Source organism: Rutilus rutilus (assembly GCF_951802725.1).
Source record: "Rutilus rutilus genome assembly, chromosome: 25".
Lineage (NCBI taxonomy): Eukaryota > Metazoa > Chordata > Actinopteri > Cypriniformes > Leuciscidae > Rutilus > Rutilus rutilus.
Window position 1 is genome coordinate 14,504,963 of NC_140229.1, and position 26,356 is coordinate 14,531,318.

Sequence of the window (26,356 nt, forward strand, 5' to 3'; positions counted from 1 at the left end):
TGGGAGGTTCTGGGTCCGTCTGGCATTCATAACACCAGATGCCAGTTAAAGGCTCCCATTAATATGTAAGACTGATGGTGGTTGGTCTGGTTGTCTCTGTGTGGTGGTTAATGATATATTGAAAAGATATATAAATATATTTTAAAAAAGAAATTACAGTTTTCTTTCTTTCTTTAAAAAAAATATATAGTATGACAATTGAGTGGTGTGGTACTATCTGGCCTTCATAACACCATATGTCAGTTAAGGGATTCCATTAATTAATAAGACTAGTGATGGTTAGTCTGGTTTTAAATTTTCTCTGTGATGGTTAATGATATGTTGAATATGAAATGTTAGGGTTTTGATTTACGAGCTGTATTTATCTTGATCCATTATTCATGCTGCCAAGGGAACGGACTATTTAAAATATTTAAATTACCAAACCAATCCATATTTACAGAGTCCAGACCCTCCCCTGAAGGGGAAAAAAAACTTGTTAGATCTATGTTGAATCATTACTTTTTGTAAATATATTTAAATATTGATCTAAAGATCAAAAGTGTATAAAATTCTGCAAAGTAGTCCTGATTTTTTTCTTTTGAATAAGATTTTTAAGAATTTTTCAACTGTTTTTGCCTATACATAAAGTCAATGAGCCCAATGTTATTTTGGACCCCATTGATTGTCATTGATCCCTCACTGTTTTTTTTTTTTTTTTGGCTGAACTATCCATTTAAATAAATCAATGAATAAGTTAATAAGTTGTTTGCTGTGCCTCACAAATGCACAAATTCAGAGAGTTTTCACTGTCTGGATCCCTTATCCAGATCTAAGCATAGGTCTAGATACATTAAAACTGTGACATACATGAGAGTGCTTGGAAATGATATCATCTTCAATCAAACATACTGCCACTCACAACCTCATTGAAAAGGACTGGCAGAAAGGTCACGGTGAAGGAAAGGACATCTAGCTTAGCTCTCAATTAATCACATCCAAAGCACTGCTGCTTATCTTGATATAGACCTGAGACATTGTAGTAGTGGATTTCCTCAGTTTCTTTTACTTATTCTGACCCCTGCGATTTTAAAAGAGGCAGATTCCCTTGGGAACGAAACGAGAAATCGGAGATTAACCAGGTGATCTTGAATTACAGATATCAAGGTTGTGTGCATTAGCGAGAAACTCTATAAGTTTGCTGAGCCATGTAAAAAATAACACAAATTTGTCTGTTGGACAAGCAGTGACCTGTAATAGATCTGTTGTCTTATCTGAAATTGTTTGTATGAGCCTGTACTTGGGTCAGTGGGTTCATGTGCATTTGAAACGGATGTCTTGCCTTCAGTGTTTAAAAAAAGAAAGAAAAAAAAAATCATGTTAAAAATGCAGATAAATTACAGTATCAGCCTCTTGACATTGGATGCTAGCAAAAGATAAACTCAAAGATTAATAATGTAGACCACATGTTTGAGACTGTAAGCAATGTAATAACAAACTGTTTATTGCACTTGTAAAATTGCGGTGACCCTGGAAAAACCTCGGACAATTTTGTGTTGTTTGCTCTGTAAAATTCACGTACATAGACATTTGTCAGCTTGAAACAACTGAAGAAACCACTGGAATTTAGGAAGTGACCATGTACAGTATAATGCAATCACTTTCAATCAGTGTGTTATTATATATATTTACATATTATAGATCTTGTTGAATGCTTGTGAAGTTGTTGAGTGAGTTTGAAAAATAAATCTAACTAAATGTCCCACACTGGCGAAGTTTGTCCTTGTCCTAGATGTACTTTTTTTTAAGACTGTGGAGTGCAGTGGGGCGACATCAGGCAAAAGAACATTGCACATTAGCTGCTGTGATAAATTCAGTAATGTAAGTCGAGATTAATATGAACTAATATGAAACTGCTGTTTCATGACTCGTGATTTATTGTGCATGTTTTTGAGAGGCTTCAGCGGAAAGAATCTACTGTACCACAAGATCATTCAGTATATGCAACTCTTCAATTACAGTTTTGCTCCTCTAATCTGGTTAGTTACAGAAGTGTTCATCCTCCTGAGAGGTCTGCAACCCAAGAAAGCCATGAATTACGGCATGTGGTGTTAAGTCCTACTTTCCGGGAGCACTGGTCCCAAGAGCAGCTCTGGATAGGGAATGGATGAGTCTCTACGGCAGAGCACGGCTTCATCCAGACAGAATTATTGCAATACTTTTGCGCAAGTCTCTGATTAAACTGTAGAGTTTGGTAATAGCAGAAAGACTAAGTGGTGTTTGAAAGTTCTGTTTGCTTGTTGTGGGCTGAATGTGTCTCGACACTATTGATCTGCTGTGAAAAGCATGGCGAGTTAGTGATTTGTTTCTTGTGACATTGAGAAACCCTCAGTGTCTGTCGTTTAATTTATTGATGAATAAGGGATGGAGTGATGCAGATGGGAATTCTGGTCAGGACTGTCAGATTGATTGATGCCAGAATGGCCGATGGATTCTTGCATGTGTGCAGAAATACTAGACAGCTTTACATTTAATTGGCACTGATGAGTGTGCAGAAAATCTTGGCGGCCCACTTTCAGTCTTTAGACTCGCTGACCTTTTTCTCTCTTGTGAAGTGTACAAACTCTGTTCGGATGTTCAGCTGATAAATAAATACATAGATTTTATATTATAATGTATCATTTATATTTATTTATTATTTAATGATTTATTTGTGTAATTGTTAATACATTTAAAAAAATAAATTAGTATAATTTTATATAATATATATAATTTATATATCATTTATTTATTACAAACACAACATACACAGTGTATAATATTTTGTGTGTGTAATTTGTATTATTTGTTTATTGTTTTAAAATTCCATTCCATTATTACAGAAACAGAAAATATTGTACATAAATTGAATTAGTTTGTATAATATTTTATATGCATGTACAATATACACAAACAAAATATACAAATTAATTTAATAAATGTAAAATTTACGCAAATAATATAAATAATATATAATTATATATGTAATTGAAATAAATATATATATAATAATACAATTTTAATTTAAGCTTATTGACTACATCTGATAATGTTCTTTTTATTTATCTATCTACTTACTAGTTTTATTTATAACACAAATACAATAGAAGATTTTAAAGAATGTTTCAACTGTTTTTGTCTGTATAATGAAAGTCAGTGAGTCCAATGTTATATTGTCACTGTATGGACTAAAACATTCCATATATCAATATCTCTTGAGAGAAAATAAAACAGGTTTAGAACAAAATAATAATGAGTAAAAATAAAGAAATAATTTTCGCAGCAAAGTTGCATACAGATTTTGTGTACTGTCCGAGAGTGTGAAGAACAGATGTGCTGCTCTCATTCCCCTGTCAGTATCAACTGTTTCCCCGCAGATAAGACCTCCACCCCTCAAGCCCCAAAAGGGGGCGAGACGCCTCACCGGGCCCCTTAATGCTTTTCTCACCTGCGACCTGTTTATTGGAGAAGGTTTCTTTCACGATCCCAACCGCACAAACACACACATTCAGTTGAACCCTCTAGCCCTTCATGCCCCATTACCACACACACCTGATCAAATCATCCACAGCTTAAACACAGTCTTGATGTTTGAATCTTATTGGATTCCTTTTTTTCTTATTCTCTAATGCAGTATAAATGATGGGCTCTAGTCCTCTCTGAAAAAAGGGATGGTGTAGAGGTCATGCTCACCAGGTGGGCTAGGCTTGTTTCTATCAGCGCCCTGGGACTAAAGTCTGGCTACCACAGCGTCCCAGGACGAATCATTATCGTAGATGCTTAATCCCAGCCACTTTACCCAAATATCCCAAGAACACAGGCGTAGGGCTTTGATTTGTCAGAAAGATAGTATTTCACCACACGTAATCCCAACAGGAAATAACAGTGATAATGGTAAAAACAGATTGAAAAGAGTTGTGGTGGTCTCATTCAGTTCGAGATCTGGCTCTGTCAGCGTCGGGCTCTGGAAGACACGTTCACCTGTTGTTTTATCACTGCACACATGAGCCATTCCTGAATGGTTCATAGAGTGCACATGGGAATGCATTGTGAAATGTGGACCGCATTCTCTGAGCAGGTGTTTTGATTTTGATTTGTTTTAAAGATTTTAAAAGTGACTTGCTCTTCCATTCTTATTACCGTAATGCATCCAGAATTTTTCCGACTTTTTTTGTAATTCCTATTGTAATACTGTAATTTTTAAATCAGTTTATTTAAAAGTCAGTACAACAAAAACTACCATGACATAAATATTTTACAATTTATATTATTTATGGAAATAAGCATAATATTTTTGTTTTGTTTTGTAAAATATATATATGTTAAAGGTAGCACAACAAAACTATATCTAGATAAAAAAATAAAATTTATATTATTTATAATAATATACAATATTTATATTTATTTATATTTATAAATAATATTTATATTTTTGCATTGCATTGTTTTATTTGTATTATTTAGTTTTTTGCATTATTTTAATGAGATTTTTTTTTTATCTTTTTTTTTATTAAGGGCAGTATTTCATGATATATAAGTTTTATACAATTTATTTTTTAAATAAATAGAGCTTTTAAAAATATATATTTAAACAAATTAAAAGCAGTACAAAAGACCATCATGAGAATCAAAATATTTCGATATTTTGAACTTATATTTTTTCATAACCAGAATAAATGCCCATTTACACCAAGAGCGATAACTATAACGATAATGATAAATATATAGTTCTAAAAATCTTTTTAAATATAAAAGTGTAGCACACCACAACTATAACGATAACGGTACAGTGGAACGATATCGTTGGAATCACTTTCAGAACAATTTTTCCAGCTGATGAACAATAAAAACAGTGACAGCCAATCAGACTTCATCCTGCGTTAAAAAGCTCAAACATTTAAAGAGGCAGAGGACAAAACTCAGTCTTATCATCCGCTGTTGTGCATGTAATATAGTTATCATCGTTAGAGTTATCTTTACAGTTATCATTCTTGGTGTGAAACGGCCTTAAGATTTTTTCCAACCAGCACTGAATATTTAGGTAAGTTGTGCTTTTAACAGCTGGCAACCGGACAGGACAATCCTCTTGCGGCTTTTATACTTCCTGTTTTTACAAAATATTATTATTGGAATGGATATGGGAAAAAACATCAGGATCCATAAAGAAAAAATAGTTTTTACCTTGCCATTTTGGCCAGATTTCACATCCCAGATTGCATTTAAGAACAGGTTTTTGCAGTCCTCATAAATGGCAGCAAGGAACGTTACGAAACTTCTTCCAGAGCCAACCATATTAAATATTTGCAGGCCCGGCAGAGTCAAAGGTCATTTCCCCTTAATGTTTTGCAAGGAGCCCTTTGTTGTGTTACAGGCACTAGGGTCTACAGGTCTTTATGGAGTTGATGAATGGGAAGTTTTGTGGACCACCAGAGTAATATTGTTTACAGAGAGCATCATGGTGGGAGAGGGGTCACAGCATAAAGCAGAGTTGAGGGGTCGTGACCTCAACCTTTCCGGTAGCAGGAGCCCTGTTGAGGAGCCTGAGATTCTTAAAGGAGAACTCCGGTCAATTTTAACATTTTTTTGTACATTTGGAGTGCTGTCAGTACAGAGAACAACGACAAAAATCGGTGCTGCCTACACTTGTTATCCTCGTTTTAAAATTTGCACCCTGTTGACTTCAATGGGGCAAGTTTTAAACCTGCTTTTAGCCTCTTAACATCCTTGATGTGTCATTACAAGTGCACAGGTCATGTGAGTGATTCCTTCGGAGTGAACGCGGGTGAATCTGACTGCAGTAGATGTGAAAAAAATATATAAAAAATGATGTTTATTCAGCCAGCGCACATACCTGTATTTACATCCTGTTTTCGGTCGAAGTCCACAGTAATCGATTGTCGAGTTCACGCGCATAGGTTTAGTACCTATGATCACGCGCGTGAACTCGACAATCGACTACTGTGGACTTCGACCGAAAACAGGATGTAAATACAGGTATGTGCGCTGGCTGGATAAACATCATTTTTATTAATATCTTTCACATCTACTGCAGTCAGATTCACCCGCGTTCACTCCGAAGGAATCACTCACATGACCTGTGCACTTGTAATGACACATCAAGGATGTTAAGAGGCTAAAAGCAGGTTTAAAACTTGCCCCATTGAAGTCAACAGGGTGCACATTTTAAAAAGAGGATAACTCGGTGTAGGCAACACCGATTTTTGTCGTTGTTCTCTGTACTGACAGCACTCCAAATGTACAAAAAAATGAGCTCAATGTTAAAATTGACCGGAGTTCTCCTTTAAGTTCTGCATCTTCTGTTTTTACCATGTCAGGACTGTAATGTGAATCAGCTGTACAGCTGCAGTTATTCTGGCGTGACAATAAGAAGATCATCTGTGGTGGCGTGTGTGAAAATGTGATTGCGTTTTATGAGGTCAACCGATTTACTAGCTTCAAAATAGCAATTTTTTATAAACTATAATTCTTCATTTCACGGCTGTGAATGCTTGATTCTGAGAGATCAGTTGCTGCAGCAAATAATTTTTTGTAATGACCATTAAACTGTATAATTGTCTGTTTTACCATGTTCATTCTGTAGGCCTAGTCTTACCTTCTACATAATGAAATAATGTCATATTGAAATGTATTTCATTCTATTTATTTACTTACAGTATTTGATAAGTAGCTGTGTAATAAGAAGGATTACACACAGTTAGCTGGTCATTATCACAAAATAAACCTCTTCAGCGTGATACGAGTCTCCTGATCCCCCTGTCTGGGTTTATATTTTGCGATAATGACCAGCGTACTGTATATTATCCTTTACTTAATATCTTCTTAATGGTTGAACTGTTGGAGTAGATTTTGGTAGGAAAACATCAATTGAAACAGATTTTTCCTGATATTTCCAGGTCATTAGTAGTATGAACTTGACCTCATCTGATTCAAAAATTACATGGGTTTTCACAAGTTTGTCTTTCCAGCTAATGGACAGTCTTTGGTTAAATGCTTTTCCTTGTTTTAAGGGTAAAATCAAGCTCTAAGAATCAAGCTTGCACATGCAATGTAAAAAAAGAGTGTTCAGTCTTAATGAATAGACAGAACAGCATTTATTTTAAATTTAAATCTTTTGTAACAGTGTAAAAGTCTTTACTGTCACTTCTGACAATTGCCTCCTTGCTGAATAAAAAAGTGAATTTAAAAAAAAGAAATTTCTTACTTGCCCCAAACTTTGGTAGTGTAATCAATCCTGACTCCTTCTTTTGCATCCAAAAGATTGTGTTTGTCCCGATCCAGACCGTCTCTTACACATTTTCCGATTGCTTTCCAGCCTTTAAGTTGGTCATATCACCAACATATCATTGCAGAGAGGGCAGGATGCCCAGACAAACAAAGGCTTTTATGATTTGTGGAAGCATAGAGGAGAGAGATCCAAGACATTTTCCCTTTCCTAGCCTTCAGCAACTGCTGTAACAGTTCCTGCATCCTCCTGAGAATATCCCAAATTCTCTCAGTAACATTTGCCCCTCATGAAAACAGTGTTTTCAGTACTGTATGGCTGCATATGGGATGTATTTGATGAATCTACGCTTCTGTCCTCACATTAACGTTGCCATAAATTGGCTAAAGCCCCTCCTGAACTCGAGGCCAGATTTTTCCACCTATGGCGAAGCCCAGTAGCTTCAACCAGTTATCTCCACCTCATCACTTCTTAGAGTCTCCATCTCTCAGCAACAGTGGCCCTCTTTCCATAGACTTTTACCCGAGCATTCAAGGGCAGGGAATGTGAATCGTAGAGAAGAGACGCTTTTCTCCTTCTCTTTCTGCCTTCTCTTGTTTTCCCACTCCACTGTGAGAGATTGATGAGACAGGTGCGGCCAAGAACAGACCAGCTGGCAGTAAATCCATGGTACAATCAGCTAGAGGACAGAGAGAAAGAAATTATAAAGGGATGGGGATTTATGTCTGGAGTGTCTTGGTTATTTAACGGGGCTATACCGAAGTCTCAGCATTTATTGATTAATTATTTTAATGAAAACATATTAAGACCTCTGAATCTTGTTCTGCTTGCTCTCTGTGAAGACTAGGGTTTATGACATCAGTCGACTATAATTCTGACAACGTTCTCTGTGTTTGTGCTCCACAGGTAAAAGCAGATGATGCAGATGGTGGGTCATTTGGGGCCATCACGTACTCGATTGGATCCGGGCCTGCTAGTGCTCCACCCAGTCAGTTCAGCATCAATAAAGAGACTGGACAGATCTGCACCAGTGTGGCTTTGGATCGAGACGAAGGATCAGACAGTTTCGACTTCACTGTCACTGCAACGGATGGGGTGAGGGAATTATAAGGCCTGAAATTTGAAGCTTATAATTTTATGAGAGCAAACTTTTCTCATTTGAGAATGAGAAGCTGTTCTCATACTTCTTATGGTCGTTTTAGTTGTTATATTGTAAAATGGTTAGAAAGCTTACCTTTATATTTAACCAAAAGGTTATATATGTATATTAGATGACAAATTTAAACTTTAAAAACTAAAACTTTAAAAAAGTGCTTAAATTACTGAACTAAAACTGAAATAAAAATAAAATCTATATGGAAGTATTAAAAATGACAAAAGCACAAAACAAAATGACTAAAACCTAAATGAAAACTAAAATTATAAAAGAATATATTAATAAATACTATAAATTATACTAAAATGGTCTCATTGTAGCCCATATTTTTACTTCTTCTTTTTTTTTTAAGAAAAGGAGGGACAAGTCATTTAAAAGTATTCAATAATTTTTGTGGTATTCAACATTATGCCACAAGTACTGTCGATTGAACTAAACCTCAACCCGCAATATTCCTTTAAGACCCACATTGTATGTTAGTGTCCAAAAATGTGAGACCACTTGGAAAAATGCTGGTCATTAATACATTTAATATGCTTTTTAACTGTTTGGGGAAACCTGATCCATTTGGAATTATATACACTGCCGCTTTAAGAGTTGAAAACCCTTTAAAACTCTGATTAAAAAAAGACCATTAGTTCTGTTGTGTAGCACCTAGATGCCCAGTCACTCAGTTCTTTCTCTCTCAGTTGCCAGTAACAACAGTCATGAGCTCTCTAAATGAAAAGGCAATAAACCGCAGTGTCTCAGGGGCACATTTCTGTACATACACACACACACACACTCACACCATTTCCCTTTATAAGCTTACAGCAGTGGCCCTTTTTGTTTCCCATTTCAATTATTAATGCAGCCATAAAATGCTCCTTGTGAAGAGAGCGAGCAGGCCGACTGCAGTACATACTAGCTCACTGGCCTCTCTTAACCTGGAAAGGCAATTATATCCCACTGCGAAGTATTCTTCTGCATTATTACACACAAGAAATCATCAAGATTGATTCGATAGTAGTGTGGCAGTATCCACAATCCTGTCGTCGTTATCGCCAGTAATATAAAGTGATATTTTCCCTGCAGGGAGGCCTTACGTCCTCCGCCTATGTGAAGGTGTCACTGGTGGACATTAATGACAACAGACCTACATTCTACCCGGTGAACTATGCCGTCAGCTTGAGCGCACAAAGCACACCCGGGACCTCCGTTGTCAGGGTAACGGCCCACGACTCAGATGCTGGTGCAAATGGTAAAGTGACATATCACACTGTCCCTGGTGGAGGATCCAATTTCTTTACCCTCAACAAGGACACAGGTAGGTCAATAAAATGAATTATAATTAATTAAATGAATATATAAATATATATATTATATTTTAATTGGTTGAATTATTCCTTTAATATAAATTTAATTCAATATTTATATATGGTATATATAATTATACAACGTATATAATATTCTATATTATTATTATTGTTAAATGTAATATATGAAATTAAATTTATTTTAAAGGAATAATTCAACCAATTCTCAATGACTTTGAAAAACATGATTTTCAATGTATGACTTTCTACCTTGTGTGGAAAACAAATTATAATTTTTTTTCTATTCTTTTGTGGTGTATTCTTACTTTTAAGGTGATTTTTGAGAATTCCCGTAAAAGTTTTGGGCCTTTTCAGTATCCACAACCTGCTGTTAATTCCAGTAATCGCTTGTTAGATTGGCTGAATGAAGTTGCTCATCCGTATCCTTATATTTCATATTCACAGTCTTCAGGGCCGATCATAGCCTATATCTCGTTTTATTCTATTCTCACTGCATTTTTTCGCTGTTAGGTGTGATCTCTCTGTCACGCTCGCTGCATGGAAAGGCCAACTCCGTCATCACTATGGTGATCACAGCACGGGACGGAGGCGGTCTCACAGCACCTGTCAACGCCAGAGTGAACATCAGCGTTGTGGCTGGCTCAGTAGCGCCCCCAGTGTTCGAGCAAGCGCAGTACTTCTTCACCGTATCTGAGGACGTGCTCCGGGGAACCGAGGTTGGCGTAGTGAGAGCCAGCGGCAGGAATGGTTAGTTTCAGCATTTTCCATGTTCCATCTAAAATAAGTAGCCATGTGCTGCTGCATGCTTTCGCATAGCTCTGCTAACCTCAGTGCTTTGGCTCTCTGAACCATGAACTGGTGTCTGTAAGACAGTCAAGGGTGCGGAAAAGCCTGATCGCGAATATTTTCACTCTCGCTGAGCCAGTTGTGCAAATAGAGCAGCAGCTGCTGCGTGAACCTCATTAAACAGTCACATCCATCACAGATTCCACTCTACCTCATGTTGCTGGAAATTATTATTTGTTGATGCATATTTTCTGATAGCACAGGCATTTCGTTGGGATGTTTAATGAAAAATAATGGGGGATTCTATAAGAAGTACCTGTCTGTACTAGGGGATCACAGTTCTGGCTGATACGGAAGTCAATAATTATTTTCATGTTATGGCAAATAACTGATAAATGACAGATATTAAAATGTGATACTATTTTGTCTAAATAAATGGTAAAGTAAAATACAAAAAACTAAAACATAAGTGAATTTAGGCATCTCGTCATTATAATGTACAGTATGAAAAATGTATATTCATTTTGAGATGATAAAGACACATTTAATTAAATTAATAACATTTTAAAGATTAACTTTAAGTGAGTGTTCGATAATGGAATCTTCCTAATGTAATAATTGGGGGAATGTGAAAATATGGAAAATTTGCATGTTAAATTAACAGTATAATCTGATATATCCAATATAGAGTAGTGTAATAGTTAAAGATCTGGGTTTGTAGGGTCTGAAGAGATGATCCATGAATCATTACCAATAATTCCATAAGAACATTGTCCTTGTAATGAATTTACAGTCGCTTTAGATTAAATCACTGCTTATCCCATCACTCTCTCACTCCAGGAGTCTCTAAGGATGTCACCTACACTATCTCTACTGGGGATCCAGATGGTTATTTCATGGTAGATCCGGAAACTGGAGCACTTAGAACAAGCCTTCCTCTGGACCATGAGTCACGTCCCTTTTTCGACTTGGAAATTCAAGCGCGCAGCGGTTCCCCTCCAGCTTTTGGAGAGACGCGTGTTCGGGTCACCGTAGCCGATGTGAATGATAACGCTCCCATATTTTTCCCATCATCCTCTGAGTCTCTGCTCCTACTAGAGGCCACGAAAATGGGTACTGTTGTGTACCGCGTGCAGGCTGAGGACCGCGACTCAGGCCCTAATGGACAGCTGAGCTTTGACCTGATGACGGCCGGAGGGCAGCGCACTTTTGGCGTGGAGCGCAGCAGTGGGGAGATCCGACTAATTGGGAGTCTGTCGTACGACAGCGTTCCTCGCTATGACCTCCAAGTGATCGCAAAAGACAGCGGCGCGCCTCAGCTTAGTGCTACGTTCAGCCTGGTGGTCCACATCCAGGCGGAGAACGACCAGGGTCCCGTGTTTGACACGATGACCTACCGCGTGGAGCTGAAGGAGAATTCACCACTCAACACAAACTTCTTACAGGTCCGGGCACTCAATAGAGATCCCAATGGAAATGGAGGGTCGTCCAGAGGTTCCACGCCATCTTCCACACTGGCTTACAGACTCCGGCCTGATGGGGACGCAGCAGGATTTGGGATCGCCCCGGACAGTGGTTGGCTGTTTGTTAAGAGCGCTTTGGATCGAGAGGCCAAGGATATCTACCTGCTGACTGTGCTGGCCACGTCTGGAAGCGGGCAGATGGGGAAGACCGGCAGCGCGACGGTCAGAGTTTCTGTGACGGATGAAAATGATAACTCTCCTCGTTTCTCTCAGGAGAGGGTGTTCTTGGCAGTGAGAGAGAACTTGCCTGCAGGAACTGGTTTTGGGAGGGTGTCTGCTACCGACCGCGATGCGGGTCTTAACAGCCGTCTTACGTACAGACTACTTCACACGGACCGATACTTCCAAATCAATTCACAGACTGGTGAGTTGGAACACAATTCTGACCCTTTAATGTCATTTGACATTTACACATTTAAGACATTTTCTAGATGAGGGTCTTTCAAACTTTTTGATGCAAAATATTTTGTATTAAAAAGGCATGTATAAAGACCCATTTATATTGTGAAAGATAGGGGCAAAAATTGGACAAATATTTTTCTATAAAAAAAATTCTTCCCACCGAATTGGTGTAATGTACATAACTGTATAATGTACTGTTAAATGTATACAGCTCTAAAGAAAAAAAACACAACTATGGCTATCAGTAGACTAAAATAATTATGATTAGGATTAATCTTATCTCATCTCAGTCATTTCCAACGGAAACATTTTCTTTTTTTAGAAAGCAGAAAGAAACTGTTTTTTTGTGGACTCCTTAGAACCTTCTGGGTCTGGTTGAAAATCCCTGTTGTAGACTATATACTCTAACTTTTGACCATAAACTTTAGAAAAATTAGCTGTGTGTTTATGAATCCATGAATATTTTGAATACATTTTTTATATTTTGTATTAAGTATGTATATTTTACATACTTTTCCATTTAATTTTAGTGTAAGTAATTTTGTTGTGATTTTTTTCAAATTAATCTAATTCAATTTAATTTGTTTTTATTTCAGTTTTTATTTCATTTCAGTTGTTCAGTTAACTTTTCAAATTGTATATCAGTTTTTAAGTTTAAGTTTTTCATCTAATATTTATGTTTTGTTTTATTTCAGCTTTAATTCAATTTATGAAAACGATTTTAGTTTTAATAGATAATAGTTTTAGTTTTACTTAACAATCCCACTGAAAATCAATTGCACCATTCTAGACTGAGTACCGGTATTCTGACTAACTCCCAAATTTCATGTGTAGGTGAAATCAGTACCAGGGCAGCTTTGGATCGTGAGCACCAGTCCAGTTATCAGCTCATTGTGGTGGTACAGGACAGTGGTACACCTCCACGTAGCGCCACCGGAACAGCCCATATAACCGTGCTGGATGAGAACGACAACGCGCCAGCGTTCAGCCACACACAGCCTGGCAGGGAGATTCTCATTCAGGCAAGAAACAGACTGGCACAGACTATATTCAAAGCCTTAAATCAGTGTCATAACATAGGTGCTTGTGTTTATTAAAGCAGTTTACACATCATAAAAACGTCATTACGTCTATACATAATATCTTTCAAAAATTGTTTATGTGACCTTGGATACATTCCCACTCTTGAAGTTGTTTGTATCAAGTATAAGCAGCCAGACTGTGCTGTTTAAAAACTTGCTTGATGTTTTCCAGGTTCAGGAGGGTCTTCCTGCCGGTTCTTTATTAGGAACTCTTCACGCCAAAGACCCAGATGAGGGAGAGAATGGCACTATTTTCTACTCATTATCAGGTAAACAAGAGTCCAGAATATTTCCTATGTGTTGGGTATTATTATTGCCAGAGGATGTTTATGCAAAATGTTAAAACTGTTAAACGTAAACAGATGTCCTCAGTTATCTTTGTGCCCAATATGATGTATTGTACAGCTAATTATACTACCATATTTGTCTATATTTATGCTTCCATTTGTCCTTGCTTTTAAAGGCTCCAGAGCAGAACGTTTCTCCTTGAACCCAAATACCGGAGAGCTGCGCTCCTCTTCCCCCCTGAGGAGAGCTGAAAAGGCAGAGTACGGCTTCACTGTCACTGCCTCGGACCGTGGAGCTCCATCTCAGAGCTCTTCAACTGCCTTACTTGTACAGGTGAGACTATTTTTTAGGTGGTTGCTTACTGGATCAAGTCATAAGCCTACCCTTAATCATTTTTTATTTAGTTAATCTGCCGACGTATTAAAGAGGCCATATTATGCCCTTTAACAAAGTCTTAATTTAGTTTTTGGAGTCTACTAGAACAAGGTTTTCATGCTTGAATGTTCAAAAAACATTCACATATTTTACATATTTTACATTGTTGCTCTGGGGAGCGTTTCCCGAAAGAATTTGCCAACTATGGTCGCAAGTTCCGTCATTATCAGCATAGTTCAATGAGATGGTGTTTCCCGAAACCATAGTTCCAACGAACATTCACAAACAGCATCGTTGTGTGGTTGGAACAACAGCTCTCGGGCTGTGGTTAAGAGCATAGTTTCTTGTTTGCATGACATGTGGACTTAATAAATCCTGATCTTGAGCAAAATGAGCAAGCTGACATTCAGTACAATCTATATCTTTTGTTTCAAATACAAATGTCAATTATGTCTTTTAGTTTCTCTAGAGCACTTTTTAAAGAGTGCATATGTGCTCTAGTACACAAGAACAAGCCTATGATGCCTATGAGCCTATGCCATGTCTGTAATTTATAGCAAAAAATCTAGCATTAATTCGATCTCTAATGGATTCACTATAAGTTATTACTCCTCTACGCACTACCTGTGTGACATCATTTACCAACATGGTTGAACGACAAATTTGCGACAATACGGTTTCGGGAAACAGTCGTGAATAGCTAGTTGATTTCTTCAATGATGCACGAAGCAGCGAGTTACGTCATTGTACGGGAAATGCACCCCTTTTTAGTTTCTGTCTCTATGAAGCCCCTCCTTCAAAAAAGCGCAGTGTTCTCTGATTGGTCGGCTGGACCAATGTGTTGTGATTGGTCAACAGTAAAAGCGTGTGTCGGAAATGTCACGCCCTTTACCATAACACACTACTAATGCAATTCAACCAGGCCTCGTCCCTTTTTGCATATGCCTTGGGCAGGAATTATTTAAATGATGAATATTGTGACGTGTACGTTCCCAGAAGAATACTCAAGACTACAATCGAGGCATTTTCTGGGAGTTCAGACACAGCGCCTTTGACTGTTCCAAACTATCATCATGCTCACAGTCCCCTGAGCTGTGGTATCAATATTCAAGAAGGGAAATGAGTTGTGACCCGGAGGCCAGCTCCTTTCTACACAAACACCTCAAAACTCCCAGAATTACTTCCTGCTCCAGAGGAACGTACTGTAACAGAAAACCATGTATTAATCCCAATGTTTAGCATGGAACTGCGTGAAACAGACATGTCAAACTATATCTTTGACAATAGGATAATTTCCATGGCTTTTCATTCCAATGTAAAATAATCCGGATTCTAAAGAGTTTATTCTCTGCAAAATTATTCTTGTTGGTTTTTTTTTGTTGCAAAATATCTTTAGTGCTTTTACAGATGTGATTTCAAAAAGGGAATTGGAGGCTAATTGTAGAGTGTGCGGTTGCATGCAATTTCTGTACTCCCTGTTTGTATGGGAAAGATGAGAGTAAGGGAGAAATGGAGTGAGAGAGAGACGGGGGAGAATGCACCTTTGAATCAAGTGTTCCCAGATGGCTCTGATGAGGCCCAGCTGTGGTTCCCCATGATCAAACAGAAAGCTGCAAACTTCGGTCCCCTAACACGGTAGCGCTAACGCCGATACGCTCGCACCACAGAACTTTGCACCAGAGCAATCTATCTCGAGATAATATTTTACATACCATCAGTAATACCATCTTCATTTTGAAAGTCCAGTGTACTTTGCACCTAAGACAGAGCCCAGAAATGGATCAACGTCAATCCTTCTGTTGCTTTCCTTCCTGTGATCTGGTATGTGTGTACTGTGTTTTTTTGTGTTTTTTTTCATGGGGATATTAATATGAAAGGCTTCCCCTGTCAAACATTTTCCAGCTCTACTGTACTTCAAAGACATGGGAAATGGCAAGCAGGTTCATTCCATCTTATTAGTTCAGTATTGTGCACTCTGTTGACATCTAAAACAATGAGAACACACCTATGCGTTGTAAATTGTGGAATACTGTATATATGGCTAATGATGACAAATAATCCTCTGTTTTTACATTTTACATTACATCTTCTAAATTCATTGTGTTCCCAATCTGTAGGTCATTGGCTCCACAAGGACCCCTCCAAAGCCCAACACCCTATCCATGACCCTCAACTCAGTGGAGGGTGCCAAGCCAGGCTCTGTTATTGGCTCAGTTAAAGCACATGACCAACATGAAGTGAATTCAAACGGTCAGGTGACCTACCTGGTAGTGGGAGGCACAGATCATGAAGGAACCTTTATGGTTGACCGTTTGACAGGAGATGTTTACTTGGCTAGAGAGCTGGACTATGAAAAAGGGTCACGGTATACTCTACAGATCGAGGTGGATGATTTCTCCAATGCCTATCCAAACACTCACATGGTTCAGCTGGAAATCAATGTGCAGGATAGTAATGACCACGCACCACAGTTTCCAGAAGATCCTGTCACTATTGTTATTCCTGAGAACATACAAGCCGGTTCCTCCATTTATACCTTCCAAGCTACTGATAAAGATGGTAGTGGCCCCAACAGTGAGGTACGTTATTCTATCCAACAGCGGTGGCCTGACAACCCAGATCTCTTCAGTCTAGATCCTGTCACAGGAGTCTTGAACCTGGGTCGAGAGCTAGACCATGAGGAGACCTCCAGCCTGTTCCTGGTGGTCCATGCCACGGATTCAGCCTCGGACCCCAATCAGAGACTCTGGGGCTCGGTGACGGCACGAGTTTTCGTCACTGATGAGAACGACAATCCTCCGATCTTCAGCTCCCCGACTGCTGTTAGTGTGATGGAGGATCAGCCGGTGGGCTTTGTGCTGCTTTATGTCATGGCCCGGGATGCGGATCAGGGCGAAAACGGCAGAGTATCCTACAGGGTCCAGTCAGGAAACACAGCAGGACGGTTCGGCCTCAGCCCGAACAGTGGTAAGAATCATTACTTCTCTCTCATTCGCTCAAAGCCAGAAGCAATTTAGCAGAACAGATCAGTTTCTTGAAGGGTTTATTCGTGGGAGCACAGTTCTATTTTGGCCCATCGACCGCACACTCTTTGATTTGGCGTTGGAAATATGCATGTGTTAGTTTGAAATTCCTCTCAACCTCCCAGAATATGACCATTTACAGCTCACGCAAAATTGGATTAAATTGACAAAATCACCTAATCGACTGAACATCTGTAGATGATTTCCCTTCCATTATTGTCAGATGGTTTATGGTGTAGGCTAGTGTTTAATTTCTGTTCTAAATCAGGCATATTGTATATACTGTATACTATATATTAAAGTTGGGTTAAAGCGCACAATAAAGTCACTGCTGATATTAACCAGACACTAAGCAGAAAGTCTTCACACTGTTTGGACTCTTTAAGAAAGAGGTCTAGAGATGGACGTTAAGCACAAAACCAGAGCTACCGTATCCAGAAGCAGAAGCCAGCTCAAACATCTCAATGATGTGTTTAAAGCTAGAGTGTGTTAGGTGGACTATAAATAAAAAAAAGAGGCCGCACACAGACTTCTCACAAACACACAATAATATTTCGCAGTCAGCAAACAGTCAGGCTGCCATATCAACCACAGGGGTGTGTTTATCCTGGGTGACCCTCGCTCGGGGTCTTGCTGATGACAGCAGTGCAGAGAGGTATAGCTGGAAAGGATCAAAAATGGATCCATGACAACAAATTTCTTCCCTGGTCTTCATACCAGCAAGTCAGCAAAAAACGTAATTCTCAAATTCCTTATAGAGAGTGCAGGAGCTAAACTGAGGAGAAAAACAGAGGATGAATAAAGCTAAAATTTATGTCAGACTGGAGCGGATATTGTGTTTGACTTCTATGTTGTTCTATGAACAAATTTATGTTAAAAAAAGGACCAGCAAAGATGAATTATTCCTTGAAGCATGTAAAGAGCTCTAATATACTTGGAGCTAGCTAGCATCCCTATTAATCTCAGTGGTATTTTCTCAGCTGGCAAACATATTATATTATATTATATTATATTATATTATATTATATTATATTATATTATATTATATTATGTTATTTCTTGATAACAGACCACTGCGAAGTATAAGACACCGTTGCCATGAAAAACAGAGCGTTGCTATGGATGCAGGATTCTAACCGTAGAGACGGAACAGACTATTTTCTTAAGCGGAAGCGATACAATCGTTTTTAAATCAATAAACTTCTTTTTAAATCAATATTTTGTGTCAAATTATTGATTTATTTGGTGGGTAGCCATGTAATAAGCGGGATAATGTAGAGCGAGGCGGTTGTTATAGCGAATACAACCCCTTCAGGCTGATTCAAGACCCTCTGATCAGCCTGTCGGGGTTGTATTCGCTATAACAACCGCCTCGCTCTACATTATCCCTTACTTATATTATATTATCATTAAATTATACAGCTACTTTTGAATGGCCATCATTGGAGACACAACCTTTTTGTCCACATAGTTATGGCATCCACCAGTAAGGACTAACTGCTAAGCTAACCGGCCAAACTTTGTCCCCCTGGGTAATACCCTGTTTTTTTTTTTTGTGGTAATATTATGGTATCATCAGTATTATGCTATATACTATAATATTTCCATTGGATAACATCAATATTGTACAGAAACAGTACTTTTTCTATTTGTAATCTCCACATCATTTGTTGTGGTGGGCTACTTTATGTCATGAATGATCTCCTATCCTCATCAAAGTTACCCAGCCACATTCAGGTAGCTTAAGATATTGTCTGGCATGTACATAATTAAATATTACAAATATGCATGGTATAAAACAGAACAGCTCTCTGACCTCGGTCACACGTCTCCAACCACAGGCTGTGCTGTGAAGCGTGCAGCAGATCTACAGATGTTTTTCTCTTCTCCTCTTCTCCAGGCTCTCTCTCCATCCTTAAACCTCTGGATCGTGAGGAGCAGGAGAACTACAATCTCACAATTGTCGCAGAGGATCATGGGATACCCCAACATTCCACCACTCAAGTTCTGTCTATACAAGTAATTGACGTAAATGATGAAGCACCGTGGTTTGAACGCAGTGAGTTTGAAGCCCAAATCAAAGAGAACCAGCCAGCAGGAACAAGCATTCTGAAGGTCTCCGCTTCAGACCGGGATCATGGTGAGTGATTTATTTTTTTTATTTTTTTTATTCTGCAATAATCCATGTGTTAAATGTTCCTTTACTATTGAAAAGAATCACCTGCATTGTTGGGTATTTCAACCTTTCAGATATTCATGACCTGTGTCTGAAAACTTTGCCATCTGGTTAAAGCAGTTATGTTGAGTTGCAGTGAGGGCAGTGTTTTTTTTTTTTTACTCTTCCTGTGGAGGGTATGTGGGACTCATTCTCAGCCTCCTGGGTTTAGTGAGAGAGTATGAAAGAGAGATTGTAAAGACATTTTTCAGGAAGCATTAATTGAGCAAGCAGGTGCTCGTGCCAAAGCTTGCTAACTTTGCACGCAATCTGGCACCCGTGTGTCTTTAATCCATGCTTAACACTTGTGTGGACCACTACTAATGAAACCGGTCTTAAATCCGAGATGAAAAGGTTTGACCCTGAATATTTTGACATTTGACATTGCACTTCTGTTTTAATTCAAATCAGGTCGTTCACAACTTCTTTTACATCTTCTAACTCAGAATGAAAGGAAAGAGGTTTCGGTTGATTGTTACCAGTCACAGGCTGTGTTTGGAATAGCATTCTTATATACTACACATACTAATAATTGATCTGACTGCCAAAAGATATTTTTACACAAATTCTAAATAAAAATTCCAAAAATATGTCAAGGTTTTGGTAAGGGATGAGGTAGAGAAATAAGCTTTTGTTGTTATAAAGAATAAAACAAAAAAATCATTAATCCTTCTTACAAAACATGCTTTCGTCTTAACCTGATCACTATGGTAAGCCTATTATAAGTGTTTATTTTATAGACCTAGCGGGATAGTTTTGGCGGGAAATTACGTTACATTCGTCACCCGTCTGTGCATGTCTTGTCATATCCGTAAATAGAGAAAATTTGCTCTGGCTACTGTGTGGGAGAGGCATAGGTTAGTTGTCACAACGAGCGAGAAAGTTGACATGGAGCCCGTTAAATCTCAAACTGTTAAATCTTAAATCTCTCCGAGGATTCACAATTTTTTTTTATAAAGAAAATGTCGAACAGAGGAGTGTTTGCTGGCAAAAAGAGACTGAGACAGAGCTCGTAATAAAATGAGAATCAACACTGGCTTGGCGTGAGATGTTGAGAACTGAGGGATTTGAAATGTTGTAAAAGCGATGCAGAGATGAAGTTTATATTACTCAACAGGTGAATAAGGTATTTTATTGAACAGATAAATTTCCATATGTAGCTCTCTAACAGAGTTCATAGTAAAGCATTATCTATTGCGCTGGAATTTAATGTCTTCAGCTAGTCAGCTTAAGATATTTTCCATCTAAATTGGTTATATCTCTTAAGCCTAGTAGTGAATGTTTTATGAGCAGTTTTGTTTTTCTTTTAAAAAGTTACATAGTGTACCTTTAAATTATTTCTCTTTTAAATAATACATTTTGTAAATGTAATTTATTGTCAATCTCTTAGCTCATAACTGGGAGCCATTCACATGCAACCTAGTGAGATCATGTGGCAACAATGTAGTATACTTTGAAATACTTTGAAAGGTTTCACTTACTAAAAGATAGTAGGCAGCATGCAGTGTTTACTGTGCAGTATTCAGTAGATAGATAATAAGCTAGTATTCGATTATGATCAGAATTATTGATTATATATTTCTGTTTTTGTTGCAGGCACGAATGGCTTAGTGATTTACGGTGGTCTGACTGAGGATGGATTCACAATTAATCCAGAGACGGGTGTGATATCTGTCACTCAGGTTCTAGATAGGGAACTTCAGGACCACTACACTGTAACAGGTACATAAACACAGCCAGGATCTGCACATAATATGGTCGAAACAGTGTTATTTTAGTATTATTTCTATACTATACTTGTATTATTTATTATTTCTATACTTGTATTTAAGATTTTTTAATTATTTTAATTTTGGTTTTGTGCTTTTATCATTTTACTTAACTTTTTAAGTTTTTTTTTCCGTTTTATTTAACTTAAATTAAAATTCTAAATGCTTTGGCAACTAACTGAAATAAATAGTTTTTATAAAGTTTAAATTGTAAACTGTGTAAAAATTTTCATTTTATTTGATTATTTTAATGGTAATGATGATTTCAATTACCGAAACGTTAACAATTTTTAGTTAGTTTTAGTTAACAATAACAACACTGGCCTGAAAAAGTATTATGTGCTACTATAAAATATCATTTTATATCATTATAATTTATAATATTATCAAAACTTATACTAAACTTAATAACCCTCTTTATATCTTTTGTATATGATAGTGTATGCAAAAGATGGAGGAATACCCCCTAACTTTGCCAAGGCTAAAGTGCACATCTCAGTGCTGGATGAGAATGATAATGCTCCTGCTTTCGGGCGGCAGCATTACAGTCTGGAAGTGCCTGAGAACCAAGAGCCCGTGGAGCTGTTCAGCCTCAAAGCCACAGACCTGGACACCGGAGAGAGCGGACGACTGAATTATAAGATCACTGGTAAAACTTTTGTTTTGTTTTTATTCTGTACAGAGAAATCTGTAGAAGAAGAGCTTTTACAGTGGATTACAAACCAGATTTAGAGTGTGTAAGTTAACACATATTGCATTTTTTAATTATCCGCGGCCAAGGCACGTTACTGTTTTTGCTCACATTGCAGACTTGTTTCTTATAAAAACAAGACCCATTCTGCTTGATTATGAACAAATGTTTTGTTTGTGTGTTTCCATTCTAGCTGGCGACCCAGATGGTGACTTTCGACTTGTCGGTTCCTCTGGAGCTCTGTCTACTTCAAAACCTCTGGACCGAGAGCGGAAGAACAGTTATTCCTTGGAAGTGGTGGTTCAAGATCATGGCAGCCCTTCACTGAGCAGCACCGCCACTGTGGAAATCTCGGTTCTTGATGTAAACGACAACAGCCCCAAGTTTAGCAGCAGTAGCTACACCGTCGATGTCTCAGAAGATGCTGCTGTAGGTTTTGGGGTGTTGGATGCAAAGGCCACAGATGTGGATGAGGGCGAAAATGGGCAGATCTTATACTTCCTTAGCCAAGAAGCTAAAGGTGCATTTACAGTGCATCCAGACACGGGGCGGATCACTACCACAGCACTTCTGGACAGAGAGAAAAGAGCTTCTTACACCTTCCAAGTGTATGCTATTGACCTTTCACCCGCCGCACCTCGCAACGCCACAGCCCAGGTAAACGTTACCATACTGGACGTCAACGACAATGCACCATTCTTCATCCAGGACCCACTGATTATCAACGTGTCCAGTGGTAGTGTGTCCACGCATCAGGTGGTGGCCACAATGAGAGCAGAAGATAAGGACTTTGGAGCCAATGGGTCGGTGTTTTACCGCTTTGCTATGCCAGTCCGAGGATTTTCTATTAACTCGCTAACAGGGGCGATCCAGACCACAGAGAAGCTGCAGACCCTCACGCAAACCCAACGCACCCTCATAGTGGAGGCTATGGACCAAGGCAGCCCTCCTCAGTCTTCTCTAGGTGTGGTGATGGTCTATGTGAAGGAGGAAGATTACAAGGGCATTCGATTCTCTCGCAACGCCAGAGATGTTAGCTTACAAGAGAACGCAGCTAAAGGTACGCAGAGAATTTACAGCAAAAGATTTGGTGTGCTATTTTTCTGGAAGATTTTGATTGTTACACAAAGCAAGAAATTGTTCCTTGCTGTCCATTTCATGGAAAAAAGGAATGATAACATTATCATGTTATAAAATAAATCATAAGTCAGCATCAACCCTATTTTACTTTCTTAACACATGTTGCTGGTGGTATTGTGCACCATTCAGAAATTTCCAAAAGAAATACAAATTCTTTGCAATCGTTCATTAAAATGTAATGATTTTTGCGTTTCAGCTGATGTCATCACAGACATGCACAGTTATGACCGGGGAAAATAATGTTACATTTTTAGAAAATAATTTTGTAATATAGATATAAATGTATTAAATATTAATGTAATATAGGTGATGGCAATAATACCAAATGATAGAACTGGAAATATTTATATATTGTCCCACTGGGACTGAGATGCAACTTTTTGTGAACCAGTCAATTCCAGATGGATAATACTTGGTCCCACCATTCTTTTTTACTTAATTTGTTGATGTCCTGTTTTGTTCAGAAACAAAACACATTACAAAAATAAAATGGAACTTGAAAATAAGTATCTTGTATGTGATGTATCTTTTACAGGTTAAACAGTGCATTGCAAAACTATACAGACCTCCATTGTCGCTATTTTATTACAAATCCTACACTAAAAGTTAGTCTTTGTGCAATTGTCATTTCAAAGTAATGGCATGAGGCAGTTGAAAACTTTCGCAATGAACTGCATGATGAAAACTGCAGCATTGTATTTCAGCACTCGCAGGCACAGTCAGTTTTGTCAAGCATTGAAAGCCAATCCATCAATTTAACTGAGTTTGGCAGAAGAGTATTGAGGGTTTTTTGTGTGTATTTTTCCCCACAGGCACTGCAGTCGCCCAGGCTCAGGCTCAGCACCCTGACGGCACCCGCGACGGCATCACTTACACCATCTTCAGTGGGAACAAATACCGTTCCTTCAGCATCAGCTCAAATACAGGTCAGATAGGAAATTTTGACAAGATTTTGACAAGATGCATACAAAAACTCATCAGAAAGATGAAAAGCAATGCATTAATGCATTATTCAATGCATTATTGGTGCTTTCATAGGTGAAATCTGGGTACAGAGCTCAAATGGCCTGGATTTTGAGGACACTCCAAGACTCCGTCTAGTGGTGAAGGCTGAAACTACATCCTCAAGCTCTTTCATGGCTGTCAACCTGATTCTTCAGGATGTCAACGACAACCTCCCCCGATTCCAGCTGCAGAACTATGTGGCTTATATGCATGAAGCACAGGGCTATGATTTTCCAATTCTTCAGGCAAGGGGTCTTCTACTTTTTTGTACTTCTAAAAGGTCACATGTAATTGAAAACACATTGGAAAATTATTAAAACGTGAATATTCTACAAACAACTTTCTTTGTTATAAAGAAAGTTATAATGTAACTTTTTGCCATACTAACCAATCGTGAGTGAATTGAGAAAATGTACTGTAGCTGTCATGAAACTTTTTTTTAACCATATTATAATGGAATTATTTACTGGTTTTTCCCTCACATATTTCTTACTTTACATCAGCAAGTGTAAGATTTAAACTATGTATGGAAAGTGTTCATTTTGGACTGTCTGTTTGATTAACCTGTTTTTTGTATGAATTAGGTTATGGCAGAGGATGTTGACCAAGGTCAGAATGGTCAGGTGACTTACTCCATTGAGTCTTCGAGTCAAAGTGGCCTTTTCAAAATTGACCCTCTGACCGGCAGCATCACGACCGCGGCCATTATGGACAGGGAAATCTGGACACAGGCACAGTGAGTGTATATTATGTGTACTGGCTGCGCTTGTTCGGCCAATGAAGTCATTGCTCTGCAGGTCTTTAATTTCCCTCTGTTCTGTGGAATGTAACTGTCCTCTCCAGCGTCATTTAGTTTGTGTGTGATGTGTTCAAGCCCTCGTAGTTTTACCTCATGTGTTTTGTTTCTAAAATGTTCCCCTACCCATATAAAGTGGTGTGTTTTTAATTTACTACATTTTTGGTCTGTTAGAGCTTTTGGATTGTTGCACAAATATTTTTTTTCCAAAAATAGAAGACATCTTTTGTTCTCTCTCTTGATCTAAAAAAACTGAACAGAAACATCTCTCACGTGATATAAGTCAGAAAATAATTATCTAACCCTTTATTTTATCTCATTTGCATCAGGTTGGTGATAAAAGCCACTGATCGTGGTAGCCCCAAGCTAGTAGGCACTGCCACCATCACAGTGATTATTGTCGACCTCAACGACAACAGTCCTACCATCCCAGTGCCACGGGAAATTAGAGTGCCAGAGAGTAAGTGAACTTACTGGTGACCTTTGACCCTTTATCTTGGAAGACTAAATTACAAGCACCTAAAAGACAAGACTTTTATTACTGTACATGCATCTGAATGTTGTGTCCCTGCTTCCCTCTTCCAGACTCTCTTATCGGCACTGAGATCACCCTGGTTACTGGAAATGATGTGGATTCTGGCCCAGTGCTGTCTTACTCTTTGCAGCTGGATGCTCCATCACAGGGAAAATTTGATATCCATCGTTACAACGGCCGTGTGTCTCTGACAGCACCACTGGACTTTGAGGAGAGGACATGGTACACATTGACTATTCGAGCTTCAGATTCAAAGCATCAGAGTGAAGCCAATTTAACTGTGCTGGTGGAGGACATAAATGATAATGCACCTACATTTACACAAGATCTATATCAGGTAACTTTTTCTTTCTACCATTTGAAGTATTTTAAAAGGAGTGACACAATTTGTATCTTGTTTTATTAGGATTGATGTAGGTTTATTGGCTTTGTTCTTCTTTTGTTAACTTTTGTGAAAAGTATTCAGTATAAGAAAAAGGGTTTGACTCTCATGGATTAGGATGGCAAAATAACTTGGGTCACATACATTTATCCCAGAATAAATGTACATGCTTCCATTCGCACCAGTAAAAAGTATGCAGTCATTTATGATTGCATTTGTTCGTTTACCAGATGCTTTTATTCAAAATGACATCGCTGTGGATACAGGAAAAAGCATGCCAAATAACAGCTTTGTTGTTGCTTTTGGTTTCTAGGTAACACTTCCAGAACATTCTCCACCAGGCAGTCCTGTTATCACAGTAACAGCAACAGATCGAGATTCAGGAGAAAATGGAAAGGTCACCTATCGAGTATTGTCTTCAACGAGGGACGGGTTTTACATTGATCCTAAAAATGGTATAAGCTTTATACTAAACATATTAGTGGCATTTACTCATGTGTATTCTATTGATAACAAATAGCATCTTGCAACAAATAAATTGTTTATAATAAGTGCAATTAGTAGTGGATGATATGTACATAAAGTGGTGGGTTGAGTAAATAAAAACAGCA

The 26,356-nt window shown here is 38.2% G+C and overlaps 1 protein-coding gene across 1 annotated transcript in view; it reads left to right on the forward strand.

Annotated features, from left to right (window-relative positions):
- Positions 1-26,356, forward strand: part of dchs1b (dachsous cadherin-related 1b) — a 93,128-nt gene that overhangs the window by 62,518 nt on the left and 4,254 nt on the right. The window contains exons 3-20 of the mRNA XM_084400623.1: positions 8,168-8,356; positions 9,492-9,723; positions 10,244-10,480; positions 11,360-12,406; positions 13,279-13,466; positions 13,699-13,795; positions 13,990-14,147; positions 16,307-17,156; positions 19,113-19,352; positions 21,024-21,149; positions 21,636-21,845; positions 22,081-22,947; positions 23,840-23,953; positions 24,066-24,277; positions 24,617-24,768; positions 25,158-25,288; positions 25,414-25,700; positions 26,059-26,200. Coding sequence (XP_084256749.1) covers positions 8,168-8,356; positions 9,492-9,723; positions 10,244-10,480; positions 11,360-12,406; positions 13,279-13,466; positions 13,699-13,795; positions 13,990-14,147; positions 16,307-17,156; positions 19,113-19,352; positions 21,024-21,149; positions 21,636-21,845; positions 22,081-22,947; positions 23,840-23,953; positions 24,066-24,277; positions 24,617-24,768; positions 25,158-25,288; positions 25,414-25,700; positions 26,059-26,200 — 5,479 coding nt within the window. The remainder of the gene's footprint in view (positions 1-8,167; positions 8,357-9,491; positions 9,724-10,243; positions 10,481-11,359; positions 12,407-13,278; positions 13,467-13,698; positions 13,796-13,989; positions 14,148-16,306; positions 17,157-19,112; positions 19,353-21,023; positions 21,150-21,635; positions 21,846-22,080; positions 22,948-23,839; positions 23,954-24,065; positions 24,278-24,616; positions 24,769-25,157; positions 25,289-25,413; positions 25,701-26,058; positions 26,201-26,356) is intronic.